This window comes from Cervus canadensis, chromosome 11, assembly GCF_019320065.1.
Source record: "Cervus canadensis isolate Bull #8, Minnesota chromosome 11, ASM1932006v1, whole genome shotgun sequence".
Classification (NCBI taxonomy): domain Eukaryota; kingdom Metazoa; phylum Chordata; class Mammalia; order Artiodactyla; family Cervidae; genus Cervus; species Cervus canadensis.
Genome location: NC_057396.1, coordinates 4,076,435 through 4,095,663, shown reverse-complemented (window position 1 = coordinate 4,095,663; position 19,229 = coordinate 4,076,435). Strand labels below are relative to the sequence as shown.

The 19,229-nt window shown below is 37.7% G+C and overlaps 1 protein-coding gene across 3 annotated transcripts in view; it reads left to right on the top strand.

Moving 5' to 3' along the window:
• Positions 1-6,632: 6,632 nt before the first annotated feature.
• The window catches only part of DYNC2H1 (dynein cytoplasmic 2 heavy chain 1), a 388,761-nt gene continuing 376,164 nt past the window's right edge, over positions 6,633-19,229 (top strand). For 2 of the 3 annotated variants that reach the window (XM_043481063.1, XM_043481062.1), the window contains exons 1-3: positions 6,633-6,965; positions 12,234-12,404; positions 12,814-12,949. In XM_043481063.1, the coding sequence (XP_043336998.1) occupies positions 6,771-6,965; positions 12,234-12,404; positions 12,814-12,949 (502 nt within the window). In that variant the 5' untranslated portion in view covers positions 6,633-6,770. The remainder of the gene's footprint in view (positions 6,966-12,233; positions 12,405-12,813; positions 12,950-19,229) is intronic. The other variant, XM_043481064.1, reaches the window with a different exon arrangement.

The following is a 19,229-nucleotide window of genomic DNA, read 5'->3' as shown; positions in this document are numbered from 1 at the left end:
GTTAGCTTAGCACAGAGCGACAAAGAAGTCAATAACTCAGTTGGTTAAAACAACAAAATGTGTTCGCTTGCTCTCATGAGTTGGTCAAGGGTCAGCTGGGGACCCGGTTCTTTGTCATTAGAATAAATCTATCCAGATTTGACATATCCATCAAAAGTCATAAATGTCATCAAATATCTAGAACATTATTGGTTACTATGGCAGAGGAAAAAGAAGGCATAGTTTATTTTGCTTAGTCCAGGCAATATTTTTTTTCCTTAATTTGAAAGATGTTAGAATGTATGATAGTCATTAGAACTGTTCTCAGATAAATTTTTAGAGCCGCAAGTTTTCTTTCTCCTCAATACCAATAAGATATATTGTCAATTAAAACAATTGTGACTATTCAAGAGAACACTTATAGAAGGTAATTTATAGCAAAGTTCAAGAGGTAGAGCAAAAAGTTACTACAAAGTTTACAATTAACTTTCACATTTAATTTTTAATATGTAATGAAGCACTAGCATTCAAATAGTATCTAACATCTGATAGAAGCCTCAAACTATCTAAATTATTTAATCACAGTGTCTGCATTTTCTCATAGTGAAATCCAAAAGTATTACCTGCAAGGAGTTCCAAACTTTGACTTTGTTCTCCAAATGCCAGCTTTTGATTGTTTCTGTCAGTGAAGACTGGGAAAAATCAACTCCACATTATCACATTTCTTCCTATTCCCCCACCATGCCCAGGATTCGTTGGGGGAGTGGAGGTAGACAGAAGTGCAGATGAAAGAGTAAACTTCAGTTATATGTATGACCCAATAAATACTAACTCCTTCACTCACAGGGCTCCTTCCTCTTACCCCCTATATTTTCAACACAAATGACCACAGGAAGCATCAACTGCTTACTAGACTCTGGGATAATGGTTAGTGACTCTTTTCTGACTTAGGAACAGAATTTGAAGAAATAGAATTCCTATTATCCCATGGGGACACATAAAAATGTATAGAAGTAAATATATTTAAGTATTTGAGTTGAACATTAAATGTCACATGAGAATGTACATTTCATTGTGCTGGTGATTGAAATCTGTAAATAATTATGCCTCGGAGTAAGTTTCAGCTTCTCTAAGTCTGAAGAAAAGGTTCTGAAATTACATCCTTTTGTGTACAGCTCTCCCAACATTGTCCAAGGATAGTAACTAGATGATTATTATACTTTAATATAAAAATGATATTATAACAATCCTATGGCATTTTGTTTTTAATATAATTTGCCAATATTTGTCAACTGTAATGGATAAAACATAAAAAGCTTTTTCTTACATTTATTTTCTTAAATAGATATAGATAATGTTGAGACCGTCTAGAACAAATGATCCCCTTTGGAAACCTGAAATATTTTCAGGGGTCTCTAATGTCAAACTATTTCCACAATAATAGAAGTTTTGTGCCTCTTTCATTGTGCTTGACATTTGATGGTGTAAAAGTAATGATGGGCAGAATTCTAAACCAGCCCCAAGGTTTCCACTCCCTGGTGGGCAAAACTTGTATTACCTTCTAACCTTGAATGTAGGCAAAACCTGTGAATACGGTGGGCTATCACTTCCATGCTTCAGTTGACTTTGAGTTAATAAAGGAGATTATCATCTGGGCTAGGTAAACGCTTGAAAGGAATGGGGCCCTTAAAGAATTGAAGCACAAGAAAGATTTGTTGTGTGAGAAAGTTCTCCATCCTTGGCTTTGAAGATGAAGGTAAAGAGTGTGGTAGCCTCCAGTTGCTGGAGGTACCTTCAGGTTATGGTTGGCAAAAATTGGGGACCTTGGTCTTGCAGCTATAAGGAATTTAATTGTTTCAGCTATATGAGCTTGTATGGATATGAATATAAGAAGGCTGAGTGCTGAAGAACTGGTGCTTTCAAGCTGTGGTGGTGGAGAAGACTCCTGACAGTCCCTTGGACTACAAGGAAATCAAACCAGTTCATCCTAAAGGGAATAAACCCTGAATATTCATTGGAAGTACTGATGCTGAAGCTTAAGCTCCAATACTTTGGCCACTTGATGCGACGAACTGACTCATTTGAAAAGACCCTGATGCTGGGAAAGGTTGAAGGCAAAAGGAGAAGGGCGCAGCAGAGGATGAGGTGGTTAGATAGCATCACTGACTCATCAGACGTGAGTTTGAGCAAACTCCAGGAGATGGTGGAGGACAGAGGAGCCTGGCATACTGCAATCCATGGGGTTATAAAGAGTTGGACACAGTTTAGCAACTGAACAACAACAAAAGGAGCTTGGAAAAGGACCCTAAGTTCCAGATTAGAACTCATCCTGGCCAACGTTTTGAACTCAGTTTTGTGATACTATTAATAGAGGCTGAGATGCAGTTCCCAGACTGCTAATGGACAGAACTGAACACTAATAAAGGAGGATTTTTTTTAGGCCACTGAGTTTGCAGCAATTTGTGATGCAGCCCTGGAAAACTAACCCAGTGTGGCTAAACTGCTGGCACCTTTGCACAAATCAAGGCTGGGACACTAAAATGTTCTTCTTCTCTTTGTACTCAAAGGAAAAAAATACCAGTTTCATTTAAGAATGTCTTCAATGATAGAGTAAATAATTTAATCAGATCTCAAATCTTGAGTTCAAGTCAGTTTAATGTTCTGATGGATGAAACACCAAAAGCACTTATGCTGAATACTGAACTACAGTATTTGCCTTAAGGAAAAGGGAAATAAACAAGCAAACAGGAACTTGTGTGACTGTCTTGAGTTTTGATCAAAACTAGCAGCTTTTATCACTGAAGACAATTTTTACTTGAATAGATGACAAACTATTACTATCAAGACTTGGGTATTTGGTAGACATATTTTTCCTCAAAAATGAATGAAATAAGTCTATCATTTCAAGGAAAAAAATGAACGATATTTGTTGGCAATGATAAAATTCAGGCTTTCATTAAAAAATTAGAATTTTGGAAAACTTAAATTCTCTACTACTGCAAGCTTGACAACCTCTCCATAGACAGACTTTTTCTTATGGTATCAGTGGTTTATTAATGAATGTGATTTTATAATATTGTATAATGAAATGTATCAACATTTGGAAGATCTACATAGCTCAAATATTTTCCAAATGACCAATACATGAAGTTACAAAATTATGTACAGGCAAAATATTCATTCAGAGTACAAGATAACCAATGGGTTTTAATGTAACTGAGTATGAAATGTTGATTGATATGGTTTCAGATTCCAAATTGCAACTGTCCTTCAAGAAACTGCTGTGTGTGGGGAATTCTTTGGTGGTCCAGTCATTAAGACTCTGTGCTTCCACTGCTGGGGGCGTAGGTGTTACCCCTGGTGTGGTAATTAAGGTCCCACAGGCCATGCAGCATAGCCAAAATAAGCACATGCACACACCTGCAAAGAAAGAAACTACCATTTGTGGAATTTTGGTTTAGTAACAGAAGATTATTCACAGCTATCTGAAAAGACTATAAAGTTCTTTCTGTTTTCCAGCCACACATATTTCTGTTTTCTAACTACATATCTATAGTTTTCTCCATATACTTCAACCAAAACAACATATCATAAGGGATGGATGCAGTAGTAGATAGAAAATCTATTAAATAACTGCCTCCTACTAAGGCATATACTAAAGAAATTTGCGGAAATGTAAAACAATACACTCTTCTGATCAAATTTATTTTTATATTGGGAATTAGAATTATTTTCATTAACATATGTTAGTTATGTTAACAAGTCATGTTAACTTATTACTTTTATATTTAAAAATATTTATTTATTTAGGTGCATCAGATCCTAGTTGCAGCACGTGAGCTCTTTTGTTGAGATCTGAGGGCTTCTCTCTGGTGTGGCTTTCAGGCTCCAGAGCACTTAGCCTCAGTAGCTGCCCTGTCTGAGCTGGGTGCCCCAGGGCACATGGGAAATTCGTTCCCTGACCAGGGACTGAATCTGCGTCGCCTGCGTTGCAAGGTGAATTCTTAACCACTGGACCACCAGTAAAGTCCCGCTTCTTATTTTTAATTGGATGAATAAATACATATGTTAGAATCGGTCTCACTTTAAATGACTACTATAGTAAATTTTTATAGAAATAATGCACAGAAACAAATTTTTTCTAAAGGCCTCAATAAATTTTTAATGTATAAAGAAGTCCTGAGACCAACAGTTTTGAGAAATGCAAATATTTAAAAAAATTGGAATCCTTGGTTCAGAAAGATTTTGGCCCCTGACCTCTGGCTCACATTGTTTGAATGTCACCTGCTGGCTAACTTCTAAATCAATGCTCCACACTAACTTTTTTTTAAACAGCACCCTATGGCTGATATCAATTACTCTTTAGTTGTGTGTGTGTGCTAAGTCCTGTCCGACTCTTTGCAGCCCTGGACTGTAGCCCTCAGCCCATGGGATTCTCCAGGCGAGAATACTGGAGTGAGTTGCCCTGCCTTCCTCCAGGGGATCTTCCCAACCCAGGGATTATCTCTTATTCCTTCTGCATTGGCAGCCAGATTCTTTACCATTAGCTGCACCTGGGAAGCCCCACTCTTCAGTTAGTGTGGCCTAAATTGCCTATTAAAAAATAGGCCCACACTACATAATACAAAATAGTTCAAACACAATAAAGATTATTCCTTGCTTAACAATTGCTGGCTCTACTCCACACTGACGCAGGAGCTCTGGTTCTTTTTCATGGTTCAGCCATTTCTCGTTGCTATGTTAGCTCCATCCAGCTGGCAAAGGGTAAAGGTATAGTTACTTCTTTGAATCTTAGCCTTGGAAGTGGCACAGGTTACTTCTGCCTACATTTCATTTGTGAGAATTAGGTAACGGCCACACCTGGAATGTAAATGCTTCTTAGCTGTGAAAGGGGAGACATGATGTTAGCGGCTAACCTGCTGTCTACCACTGTGATAGAGTGTCTGGAGACTGAGTCAATATGATTCGGCATAAATCTTCATTCTGTAACTTACTATCTGTGAGATTCTTTATTCAAGCTTCATGAGTCCAGGGACATTGTCTTATTTTCCACTCTAGGCCTAAGTCTGGGTAAACAACTGTGAACAAGATACACAATATCCCTACCCTCATTGGGTTTACATGTCAGCTGGACGTCTAGGTTAATATGTTTTTTGTTTTTTTTTGACATCTGGGTTAAAAAGGATTGAAATACTCAAATTTCATATCTTGCGGAAGTCCAAAGCCCATCAAGATTTTAAACATTTCTGGGAGGATGAGATTCTCATGATTTCAACAGCTTTCTAAACTCATGTGCCTACATGTATTGCCTTTTCATTCATTTTTATTCACGTTGCCAAGGATACTTAATACAGACATTTTATACATTTCCACCAAAATAACTCATCCAGACTAAGCATTTGTGAATTATGGAAGCTTTCCTTAAGATCCTGGGAAGGGTCATTATGCCCATCGCAGAGCAACAATTTCTGTATCCATATTAGCTATTTCTGTTTCAAAGGCCTTTTTGGCTACTCATTCACCGTGGGTTTCTATTTGGAGTCGCCAGCATTCTACCTCACTGACTCCTCTCCCACTTTTCAAACTGTTTGTAAGAATCTGAGCTCATTTCCTTTTATAATTTAAAGAACTTCAGCTTTCTTTAGTTTCCATTCCCAGAACTCAATAAAGATGCTCAGTAGATAAAATGACCTTCTTTCTAATTTTAAAAGAATACAGTTGTGATTATTGGGTACAAATAAAAAAATTAGTGTCCTTTTCCCTGGGTAATGGTTCAAATCAGGGCTGAGATGACTGAGGACACCAAAAACCCTTAGGGCAGAGACTGTGGCCTCCAGGGCCTAGATCATTACTTGGCATATAGGAGCATGTGGTAAACATCTTTAAAAGATAGGTATTGAATTCAGAGTCTTTGATGAATATTGAGATAAATGGCAGTTTAATAGTTGGTAGTGATGCCACGGAGTAGAAAATGAAGTCCAATTTCACTTCTGTATTTCTTCAGTATTTCCTTGCGCATGTTATAAAACAAATTAACAAGTATCACAGACTCTTTTGGTTATTTTACAAATATGGCTCTGTGTTCCGATGATGATTGTGATGAAAAAACTAGTTAAATTTTTCTGAAATTAATAATTGGATGACAAAATTAATGGTGGGAAATTAGCATAGAAATGAGAAGTAAATTAACGTTGTAATGAACTCCTATTCTTTACCTGACCTTAAAAAAAAAATGATTCTCTTTAAAAAGCGATGCTTAAATAATAATCTCTTAAAATCCTCACTACAACCTAGATAGTATTCCCCCAAGTTTACAGATGTGGAACCTGAAGCTGACAGAATGGTTTGCTAACGAGTGCAGGAGAAAAGGGCGCACTAGAACTTCTTTAGCCTTCCTAAATCCACGCCATCCTGTTTCACTTGAAGACTAGCTGCATATCTCCTAATAATGCGTCATAAGAAGTCTGTAGAAAGCGCTAAAGGAGGACTTCGCCACCTGACCCACACTTGCCAGAATCCCCTGCGATCGATGATGGCGGCGAGCAGCTAAGGAGCGCAGAGATGGTAGATCAGCCCGAGAGCTGGGCGTGCGCGTGCCCGAGGCGGTAACGCCGCCTCGCGCGGGCGTGTGCGCCGTCGCCATAGCGACTGCCCCTGGCAACCGCGAAGCCCTGCAGGCCACGGGCGAGCTAGCTGCTGGGCCGTCTGCGCCTCTTTTCGCGTTCCTCCCGCCCGCTTTCTCTGTCGTTCGCTCTTGCCGCCCGCCCTCCCCGGTCCTCCTCTCCGGAGTCATGGCCGGCGGGGCCGGGGACGTGCGGAAGCTCTTCATTGTCGCCACTACTCGGAACTACTTCGGGCTGGTGTCGGAATCCTGGGACCACGCGCTGCTGGGCAACGGCCCCGAAATCAACAACTTTTTGGACGACGGGAACCAGATGCTCCTCAGAGTGCAGCGATCCGACGCCGGCATCGCCTTCTCCAACGTGGTATGCCTGCCTGCACCCCGCCCCGGCCTGCCTTTCCGTCCCGGGCTCAGCCGGACGGATGCCGGGTCCCTGGGAGCCTCCTGGCTTGGATCCTCCTCCAGGGCCCGAGGCTGTCCCTTCCGGACGAGCTACGCGGGCCTCTCGCTTCACTTGGTTTCTAAACTTGCATCCTGCCTGGCCGAAGGAAGCTCCCAGTCCGCTCACCGGCAGAGAACAATTACAATTATAGTCTTTCTAGTTTTTTTTTTTTAATACTACATTTGCGTTATAACTAAAACCACGAAATTTATCTTATTTATTTAAACTTTTTTTTCCTTTCTCCCTTTTGAGGTTCTTTGGGGGCAAATTCTAGTGTATCTTTTTTTTTTTTTTTGTATTCTGAGTTTAAATTTACTCGAGGGAAAGAATAGTTAGGAATTAAAATCTTTTACGAAATGATAAGATAGTTTAAATTCTTTTTTGTTGTACAACTTGTGATGTATTGACTTATTAATATTTATTTCATTGCTGCTTCTACTGGCAGGATCGTTTAAGAAATGGGTGCACCTGCAGCCAGGAGATAGACACACGCACGCACTCAGAGTAACATACAGAAAAATTGCCTCACATGTTAAAGGGGCTCAGTAAATGGAGGAAGGTTAACAAATCGTAGTCATATTTTTAAACCTCTTCCTCTGGTGTTCATCCATATCCCCAGGTCTAGCAGAATATTTGATACACAGCAAACATTGACTGCATTTTTGTAGGATCATTGGATTATTCACCCTGTTATGAATCTTTAGTGTTGGATTTGACTCAATGCTATTTAATCACTGTATTTTGAACCCAATATATATAAGGCACTTTCCTTGGTTTAGTAAGTTTACAAAGATGTAAAAAGCATGGATAGTCATAGTTGACAGCTGTAGTCTGCCAAGAGTCTCTGTGCATGGAATTCTGCAGGCAAGAATACTGGAATGGGCTGCCATTCCCTTCTCCAGGGGATCTTCCCAACCCAGGGATCAAACCCGCGCATTGCAGGCAGATTCTTTACTGTCTGAGCCACCAGGAGGCCTGCTCTGATAGGTTAGTATTATATAAGTTAAAATAGGACCCCCTGCTTCTGCCTTCTGGAGCCTCACTCTGGATGACCTAGAATGACATATACTCAACAAATGATAAAATCAAGCACACTGCTGTAAATGCCTCTGAAAGTTTCAATTCATTTCAGTCACTCAGTGTTGTCTGACTATTTGTGACCCCATGGACTGAAGCATGCCAGGCTTGCTTGTCTACCCCCAACTCCTGGAGCCTGCTCAAACTCATGTCCGTCCAGTCGGTGATGCCATCTAACCAACTCATCCTCTGTTGTTCCCTTCTCCTCCTGCTCTCAATCTTTCCCAGCATCAGGGTCTTTTCCAGTGAGTCAGTTCTTCGAATCAGGTGGCCAGAGTATTGGAGTTTCAGCTTCAGCATCAGTCCTTCCAATGAATATTCAGGACTGATTTTCTTTAGGATCTGAAAGTTTAGATAGAGTGAAATGGGAAAACAAGATGAGGGGTTTGGATTTGTAAAAATGTATCTTGGGTTGGGTAATGAAAATTGAATCTATAACTTTTACTTTAATACTTAAGCTAGTAGAGCCCAACAGTGTATTTTTTTATTTTTATTTTTTTTTATTAGTTGGAGGCTAATTACTTCACAACATTTCAGTGGGTTTTGTCATAACATTGATATGAATCAGCCATAGATTTACACGTATTCCCCATCCCGATCCCCCCTCCCACCTACCTCTCCACCCGACTCCTCTGGGTCTTCCCAGTGCACCAGGCCCGAGCACTTGTCTCATGCATCCCACCTGGGCTGGTGATCTGTTTCACCATAGATAGTATACATGCTGTTCTTTTGAAATATCGCACCCTCACATTCTCCCACAGAGTTCAAAAGTCTGTTCTGTATTTCTGTGTCTCTTTTTCTGTTTTGCGTATAGGGTTATCGTTACCATCTTTCTAAATTCCATATATATGTGTTAGTATGCTGTAATGTATATTTTATATACAGTGTATATAAAACAGTGTATTTTATATACAGTCATACATCACACTACAGATACTTAGTCATATTTGAAAATGTTTTCCTATATCTTAAGTTGTACTTTAGATGTCTGAGAGTCAGCATGATTTAACAAATTAACAAATATTAATTCACCTACTATGGTCTGGCATTGTCCTGGGTGCTAGGGATAAAGGCATGAATATGTCAGTCTATCTTCAAGGAGGAACATTTGAATGGACAAAAATAGGTTAAACATACCCACACAGATGGAGCTTCCCTTGTGGCTCAGCTGGTAAAGAATCCACCTGCAATGTGAGAGACCTGGGTTCGATCCCTGGGTTGGGGAGATCCCCTGGAGAAGGGAAAGGCTACCCACTCCAGTATTCTGGCCTGGAGAATTCCATGGATGGGTCCATGGGGTCGCAAAGAGTTGGACGCGACTGAGCGACTTTCACTTCACTTCACTTCATCCACACAGATGTGTAATGTAAAATAATTTTGGGTATTGGTAAGTGCTGCCAGTAAAAACAGAGCAATGTTAAAGTAGTGATTGGGGCGGGGTGAGGAACTGCATTAAAATAGGGAAGGAGGGAATGCCTGTTTGGACTGGAGCCCTTTGAAATGAGATTTGAATGGTGAATTGGTTGTAGGCAGATTTAGGGAGAGGCTTCCCTGGTGGCTCAGAGGATAAAGAATCCGCCCCCCAATGCTGGAGACCTGGGTTCAATCCCTGGGTTGAGAAGATCCCCTGGAGGAGGGCATGGCAACCCACTCTGGTATCCTTGCCTGGAGAATCCCATGGACAGAGGAGCCTGGAGGGCTGTAGTCCATGGGGTTGTAAAGGGTTGGACAGGACTGAGCGGCCAAGCACAGCACACAGGTTTAGGGAAGGCGTTTTCTAAGCAGAAGAAATGGTAAATTCCAAGCCTTGAGCTGGATCTCGTCTTGGTTTCAGGGGGCTGGGAAAAAAAAGATTACACAGTCATTGCCGAAGTTTAGTGAATAACCAAAGGGTGGAAGTTTAAAATACGGACTGAGCATTTCGGACCTTGTACACCATTTAGGTTGAAATACCAAGTTGTTAGTAGTCTTAAGCAAGAGAGATGTGATCTGGTTTATGCTGTAGGATAGAAGTTGGCAAATTGTTTTTCTATAATGGGTCAGATAACAGATATTTTGGGCTTGGGCAGATTGTAAGGTCTCTGTCACAATTTGGCCATTGCCGTGAGAAAGCAACCATAGACATAATGTGAATGACTGCATGTGACTGCATTCAGCTTCATTTATGGACACTGATGCTTGAATTTCATATCATGAAATATTATTCTTTTGATTTTTCCAAAAATGTAGAAATAATTTTGAGCTTGTGAACTGTACAAAACAGGCAGAAGGTTGAGGTATGCTGATCCCTGATGGATCCCATGAGGTGATAGAGACATTTTGCAACCTCAAAAAAGAACAAATTACACCTGCCTGCATGCTAAGTGCTTTAGTCATGTCCATCGACACTATGGATGGTAGCCTGCCAGGCTCCTCTGTCCATGGGATTCTCCAGGCAAGAATACTGGAGTGGGTTGCCATTTCCTTCTCCAGGGGACCTTCCTGACCCAGGGATCGATCACATCTCTTACTTCTCCTGCATTAGCAGTCAGGCTCTTTAACACTAGCCCCACCTCGGAAGCACAATTTATACCTTAGTAATTGTCAGATTATAGTCAGTTAAGAGTAAATAGCAGTTGCTGATGGTAGGGAAACTGGAGGATTAGGCGAGGAGCGCTCATTCTTGACTCAGGGGAGGTTGAGCAGTTGTAACCACCTTACCCTTTCCTTTAACTCTGACTTGGGTTAAGGCAAAGCTCACCGTCCTGACGCCCCGCAGCACCTTGGCCAGTGACTATAGTTACTGTTTTCAAAGTATGATATTAAAATATGTATTTTATGAATATGCTTTCTTCAGATAGGTGGGAGTAGAAAAGTTCAAGTGTATGGTCTATTTAATTATTTTGAATGGATTTTTCAAATTACTTACCTGCAGTCTGCAGTTCTCACTTGCTTGTAATGGGAATAAAATGGTAGTACCAGCATAGAACTCTAATGTGTGAAAATGAGAGTTTGAGAAAAGCAGTAACACCAAGGAAATGACAGTTCCTTCCTAGTGGCTAAACCGATACAATGGTTAGGATAAAAGTAGCACAAAAGCTCACTCATCTTTAGCGTGTTTCTTCACGCACAGCAGTGAACTTGTTTGAAAGTTTTTTTATGGCATAGACTTCTCTTCCTGGAAAAAGAAGTGAGAACAATTTTGTGAATATGTGTATAATGCAAAAACTTCTTTTGGGTAGTATACTTTACAGCTAATGAACTAGTTGCTATGAACTGGCCTATTTTAAGCATGGTTGGGTTAGTGAATTCCAGTTTAGCTCAGAGAGTTCTAATTTTAAATAATCTAGGTTTATGACAATTTAGTAAGAGAGTTTGATGCTCAAATACTTGACGCAAAAAACATCGGTTCCGGTAAAGATGATTTTAGGAGATAGACAACCTGTTTTTTTTGGTTTAGGTTGTCTGTTTATATAGAACTTAGTTTTGGGTAAGAGGGTAATTGGGCTTCCCAGGTTGCATTAGTGGTAAAGAACCTGCCTGCCAGTGCAGGAGACGTGAGAGATGCAGATTTGATCCCTGGGCCAGGAAGATGCCCTGGAGGAGGGCATGCCAACCCACTCCAGTGTTATTGCCTGGAGAATTCCATGGATAGAGGAGCCTGGCGGGTTGCAGTTCATAGGGTCCCAAAGAGTTGGACATGACTGAAGTGACTTGGCACGCACGCAAGAGGGTAATATATGTCTTTGTTACAGAGTTTCTGGGGTAGGGTGGAAAATCATACTACTCACCAGTATGTACCTGGGACACACAGCTTTGATTTGTAGTTTTAGTGAATCTGGCTGGAGTGGAGTAGTTAGCAGTGTATGTCAACAATATTTATGTAGTGCTTTTGTTTATAGTCACATCAATTATCAAAGTAGCTTTAGGATACAATCACCTGTAAGTAGGGATACAATTTTCAAACCCAGGTTTTCTTACGGAGCAAAGACAGATTGGTTGTGATATACTATAATTATTTCTAAAGTATACTTTTACCAAGGGGTAAAATTATAGATACAACATTTTAGGGTAATATATTCAAATATTAACTTTATGAAAATAACATTACAAATCATTTGTTTATCACTTTAGATTGATTTTGCTGACACAAAAGATAAAGTGCTGGTGTTTTTCAAGCTGCGACCTGAAGTAATTACTGATCAAAATCTACATAATAATATTCTTGTTTCATCTATGTTAGAATCACCTATTAATTCCCTTTACCACGCTGTCCGGCAAGTATTTGCACCAATGTTATTGAAGGTGAGTAAATTAAAGTAGCTTGTATGATTGTTGATTTTAGCCTAAGTCTTTGGATAAATGCTTTCATACACACAAATATAAATATTTATTATTTTCTTTATTGGTAATATTAGTATTTTAGTTTATAAATTAAAATATTTTTTCTTTTTAATTAAAAAAATGTAAGCTTTGTTGACAAATAGAGAAATTGGAAAAAGATGTAAAATGCCATCCATCCTTAAATTGTGATAGTAAATGATCTTTATAAAGTTTTAACTGTTGAAAAGACTTTTATCCTTCTCTTAAGAGATGGAGGTAGTGCCAGGCTTTGTGTGAAACAGGTATATTTGGACTTAGTTTTTGACAAGGTTTGAGGAAGCTTGTTTGTCAAGATATTGATCATCATGTGCTCTTGTCTGATTTTATTTAGGATCAGGAATGGAGCAGAAACTTTGATCCCAAACTTCAAAACCTTTTGAGTGAACTAGAAGCTGGTTTGGGCATAGTTCTACGAAGATCAGATACTAACTTATCAAAACTGAAATTTAAGGAAGATGACACACGAGGTATTTAGCCATAATTTTATCAAAGAAAGTCAAAACCATTGCCTTATTAGTACATAGTAAATTAATATATTTTTCAAATATTTCTTTGCACCTTTGGATCCTCTCTGAGCTTGAACTGATTTTAAATGTATAGATTTACATATGGATTTGGAGAAGGGGGAAGTGTAATCTTTTTTAAGGTGCAGTTTATGGAAATAATATAGTTGATTCTCATTGTTTTCAGTAGTTCTGTTTTATTAAGTCGCTGTGAGCACTGAATTAGCAGATACTGAAACATTGTGCCTAGGACCCTGTGAGCCTCTGGGTGTAACATTTTCACCAGCTATTCAACATATAACCTTATGTTAGGTGTGTTTTTTTAGACACATTATTTGATATACATTGTTGATGAATTATCATTGAGCTCATGGGCAACAGCCCTGTAACTCATGCCTGTGTGAAGCTTATCTAACAGAAGTATGTTCTCTCTAAGGCACATCAGTGTTCTAGTGCTAGGAACAGGAGACAGCACTTCTTAACTGTGTTGGGGTCAATTTAAATAGCAAAATCACCAACAAAAAGCACAAAGTGTGAAACTGTGATGCTACTTAGACTACGAAAAAGACATTTATTACAGTAGGAGATAGAAAAAAGACAAGCAGTGTTGCTTTGTTCAACCTTAGCTGGGAACATATGTGTTGGGCAACTAAAATTTCTCACAGCTCTGTGTGTCTGCAAATGACCATGAGTGCTCTGAGAGTATTGACTTTGGATATGTATAAATGTTAATGAGTAGGTGACTTCATAAATCCAGAATCTGTGAGTAATGAGGATTGATACTAATTGTATATTTGCAAAGATAAGCCAGTGACTGTTATTTTAAAATGTATTTTTTTCTGAAGCTGATTATAATTTTGTGGCCATAGATAAATTATTTCCTAAGAACAATTAAGATGAAATTCATGACATACAGAAATCATTGGTTTAAAATAGTAGATTAAAAAAAAATAGTAGATCTAGTTTTATAGTTTGCTTGAATAGTAAAATAAATCCTTTCTAAATCTTTTCTGAATCTTATACAACCAGAAAGATTAGTGAATTTTTTTCCAGCATGTGATTAAGCAACTAGAGATTGTCCATTTCATTAGAAAACTTAAATGCAAATTTGAAAGAAAACTGTTTTAATTTGCTTATTTTTTTCTTCCAGTTTTATTGAGATATGATTGACATACAACAGTGTATAAGTTTAAGATGTATAGTATAACGATTTGACTTAAATACTTCAAACAATGATTATCACATAAGTTTAGTGAATATCCATCACCTCATATGGATACAAAATTAAAGGAATAGGAAAAAATCTTTTTCTTGTGATGAGAACTCTTAGGATTTACTTGCTATCTTAACTCTTTCATGTATAACATATCAGTGCTAATTAATATTTATCATGTTGTATCTTCCTTGGTGGCTCATTGGTGTAGAATCTGCCTGCCAGTGCAGGAGACATGGGTTCTATCCCTGGTCTGGGAACATATCTTAGAGAATGGAATAGCAACCCACTTCTGTATTCTTGCCAGGAGAACCTCATGGACAGAGGAGCCTGAGGACTATAGTCCATGGGTTTGCAAACAGTCAGGCATGACTAAGTGACTGAACAAAACAAAACAACATTGCATCCCTACTTATTTATCTTTTGAAAGTTGTACCTTTTAACCACCTTCATTCAATTCACTGTGATGATCACTATGATGAGTCTGGTTATAATATGTCACCATGGAAAGATAGTGCATATTTCTTAACTATATTCCCTACAGGGTACATTTGATACCAGTGACTCATTTGTTTTGTAACTGACGGTTACAAAGCTTGGGTTTCTCCAGGAACTTGTAGTTGAATCCAGGCGTGGCGGGGGGGCACTGGTAAGCACATGGTGGCCCTGTAGATTGTGCCTCACTCTGGCATGAGCTGGCGGCGCCAACTCTTCATAACTCTGCTTTTCTTTTAATGTTCATTTGTTTTGTTTCTTAGATTCCACACATAAGTGAGATTATTCAGTATTTGTCTTTCACTGCCTGCCTGACTTAGCATAATGCCATCTAGGCATAGACATGTTATCACAAATGGCAAGATTTTGTTCTCTTTTATGACTAAGTAATATTCCATTGTATATATGTACTACATCTTCTTTTTCTGTTTATCTGTTTATGGGGATGTAGGTTGCTTCTGTATCTTGGCTATTGTAAATAATGCTGCAGTGAACAAAGGAGAACATATATCTTTTTTAGTTAGTGTTTTTGTTTTTTTCATATAAATGCCCAGAAGTGTAATTGCTGGATCATATGGTAGTTCTAGTTTTAATTTTTTGAACAATATCCATGCTGTTTTCCATAATGGCTGCTCTACTTTCCTTTCCATTTTTCATGTGCCTGTTGGCCATCTGTTTCTTTTCTTTGGAAAAATGTTTATTCAGATCCTCTGCCTATTTAAAAAAATTTTTAATAACAAAGCAATGTTATTTTTTTGATATAGAATTATATGAATTCTTTGTATATTATGAATATTAATCCCTCTTCCCCACCTTACTGGGCTTCCCTGGTGGCTCAGATTATAAAGAATCTGCCTGCAATGTAGGATACCTGGGTTCAGTCTCTGGGTCAGGAAGATCCCTTGGAGAAGGGAATGGCTACCCACTCCAGTATTCTTGCCTGGAGAATTCCATGGAGGAGCCTGCCAGGCTACAGTCCATGGTGTTGCCAAGAGTTGGGCACGACTGAGCGACTAACACTTTCACTTTTCACTTTCAGCCCCTTATCAGAAACATCATTTGCAAATATCTTCTCCCATTCTGTAGGTGGCCTTTCCATTTTGTTGATAGTTTCCTTTGCTGTATAAAAGCTTTTTAGTTTTATGTAGTTCTATATGTTTATTTTTGCTTCTGTTTCCAGTGCCTGAGAAGACAGATCCAAGCAAATAGTACTAAGAACAGTGACAAAGAATGTACTCTCTCTGTTTTCTTCTAGAAGTTATGGTTTCAGGTCTTATATATTTAAGTCTTTAATGCATTTTGAGCTTGTATTTGTATATGATGGTGGAGAAAAGTCCAGTTAATTCTTTTGCATGTAGCTGCAGTTTTTCCAACATCTTTTATCAAAGAGACTATCTTTTCCTCATTGTATACTCTTTCCTCTTTTGTCATCTATTAATTGTCATAAGTGTGAGTTCGTTGCTGGGGTTGCTGTTTTTTTCCATTGGTCTATGTATCTGTGTTTGTGTCAGTATCATACTGTTTTTGATGATTGCAGCTTTGCAGTATCATTTGAAATCAGGGAGCATGATAACTACAGCTTTGTTCTTCTTTCTCAAGATTGTTTTGGTTATTTGGGGTCTTGTATTTCTAGACAATCTTTAGGATCTCTTTTTCTAGTTCTGTGAAAAATGCCATTGGTATTTTGATTTGATTTGATTTGATTTGAGATTGAATTGAATCTGTAGATTGCCTTGGATAATATGCACATTATAGCAATACTAATTCTTCTAATCGATGAACATGGTATATCTTTCTGTTTCTGTTCAATTTTTTAATCAGTGTCTTATGCTATTCTGCATATAGGCTTTTAAGGTAGGTTTATTCCTAGGTATTTTGTTTTTTTTTTGGTGTGATTATAAATGAGATTGTTTTCTTAATTTTTCCTTCTGGTAGTTAGTGTATAGGAATACAATGGATTTCTGTGTTAATTTTGTATCTTACAGTTTTACCAGATTCATTGATGAAATCTACTCTTTTTTTGTGGCATTGTGAAGATTTCCTATGTATAGTATCATCTGCAAACAGTGACAGTTGTGCTTCTTCCTTTCCAATTTGGATTCCTTTTATTTCTTTTTCTTGTCTGATTGCTGTAGCTAGGACTTCCAATATTATGTTGAATAAAAGTGGATAAGAGTGGCTATCCTTGTCTTGTTTCTGGTATTTGAGGAGATGCTTTCAGCTTTTCACCTTTGAGTATGATGTTAGCTGTGGGCTTATCACATATGTCCTTGATTATGTTCCCTCTATACCCCACTTTGTTGTTGAGAGTTTTACATCATAAGTGGATGCTTACTTTTGTCAGAAGTTTTTCTGTATTTATTGAGGTGAGCTTGTGATTTTTATTCTTCAGTTTGTTAATGTGGTATCACATTGATTGGTTTTTGGATATTGAATCATCCACATCTCTAGGATAAATCCTACTTGACTGGTGTATGGTCCTTTTAATGTATTGTTGAGTTTGGTATGCTCATGTTTTGTTGAGGAATTTTGCACCTATATTTATTGTGATACTGACCTTTAATTTTCCTTTTTTTGTGATTCTTTGCCTGGTTTTGATTTTGGGGAGATGCTGGCCCTGGAAAATGAGTATGGAAGGATGCCTTCCTCTGTAGTTTTTTGAGATAATTTGAGAATGATAGGTGTTAACTTTTCTCTGCTTATTTGGTAGATTTCACCAAACTCATGTGATGTGTGAAGCCGTGTAGTCCTGGGCTGCAGTACTTGGGAGCTGTTTTTTTACTGATTCAGTTTCATTATTAGTAGTTTTTCTCATATTTTTCTATTTCTTCCTGATTCAGTCTTGGGAAACTATACATTTCTAGGAATTTGTTCTTTTCTTCTATGTTGTCCATTTTATTGGTGTATAATTGTTCTTAATAATATCTGGTGACTCTTTGAATTTTTGTGGTGTTAGTTCCTTTTACATTTCTGATTTTATTGATTTTGGCCCTCTTTCCTTTTTTCTTGATGAGTGTGGCAAAGTTTATCAATGATGTTTATTTTTTTAAAGAACCAGCTCTTAGTTTCATTGATCTTTCTAATCCTTTTTAGTTCCTGTTTCATTTATTTCTGCTCTGATCTTTATGACTTCTTTCCTTCTGCTAACTTTTGGTTTTATTTATTCTTTTTTTCTAGTTACTTTAGGTATAAAGTTAGGTTGTTTGAGATTTTTCTTGTTTTGTGGAATAGGCTGTATCATTATAAACTTCCCTCTTAGAACTGCTTTTGCTGCATTATGTAGATTTTAGATTGTTGTGTTTTTATTTTCATTTTTCTTCAGGTATTTTTAAAAATTTTCTTCTATGATCCATTGTTTGTAGCATGTTGTTTAGCCTCTACTTGTTCGTGATTTTTTTTGCAATTTTTTTCCTGCTAGTTGATTACTTGTCTCAGAGCATTGTAGTTAGAAAAGATGCTTGATCTGATTTCAAGTTTTAAAATTTGCTGAGTCTTGTTTCTGTGGCCTAGCATGGGATTTGTCCCAGAGAATTTACCATATATATTTTAAATAAATGTATATTTTGCTGCTTGTGGGTATAATGCCCTAAATATATATATCTATAAGTTTATTTGGTCTAATGTGTTGTTTAAGGCCATTGTTTCCTTATTCATTTTCTGTCTGAATAATATGTCCATTGATGTAAGTGCGAGGTTAAAGTTCCCTACTATGAATTTATTATTGTCAGGTTTTCTCTTTATGTCTATTAATATTTGCTTTATGTATTAGATGTTCCCATGTTGGTTGGATATATACTTACATTGTGTTATATCTTCTTGGATTGGTCACTAATCATTATGTAATGTCCTTCTTTATCATTTGTGTCAGTCTTTATTTTTTTCATTTGACATAAGTACTGCTTTCTTGATTTCTATTTTCTTTGAATACCTTTCCCCATCCCCTTTCAGTCTCAGTGTGACTTTAGATCCAAAGCAAGTTTCCAGGAGGCAACATATGTATGGGTTTGTTTTTATATCCATTCAGGCATTTTAAAGTACTTATTGATAAGTGTGTACTGATTGCCATTTTGTTAATTGCTTAGGGGTTGTTTTGTTGTTCGTTTTTGTTCATAGAAATTGTAAAATTCATTTTCTGAACTTCGTGAATAATACAGAAATGTGCAAAATCAGCAAATGAAACCAGTTACTTTCTGGCTTTTCATTTTTAATTGTTTCCTTCTTTTTCCTAGTTTTATTGAGATAATTGACATGTAGCATTATGTAAGTTTCGGGTATACAATACAATAATTTGACTTGCATGCGGCATGAAATGGTTGTCACAGTAAGTTTAGTGAACATCCATTATGTCATAGATATAAAGTTAAACAAAAAGTTTCCCTTGTGATAAGAAACCTTAGGATATGTTCTCCTTAGAACTTTCATGTATAACATAAAGCAGCGCTATTTCCATTTATAATGTTGTACATTATATCTTCAATACTTATTTAATTTTATAGCTAGTAGTTTGTACCTTTTGAGCATCTGCATCCACTTCCG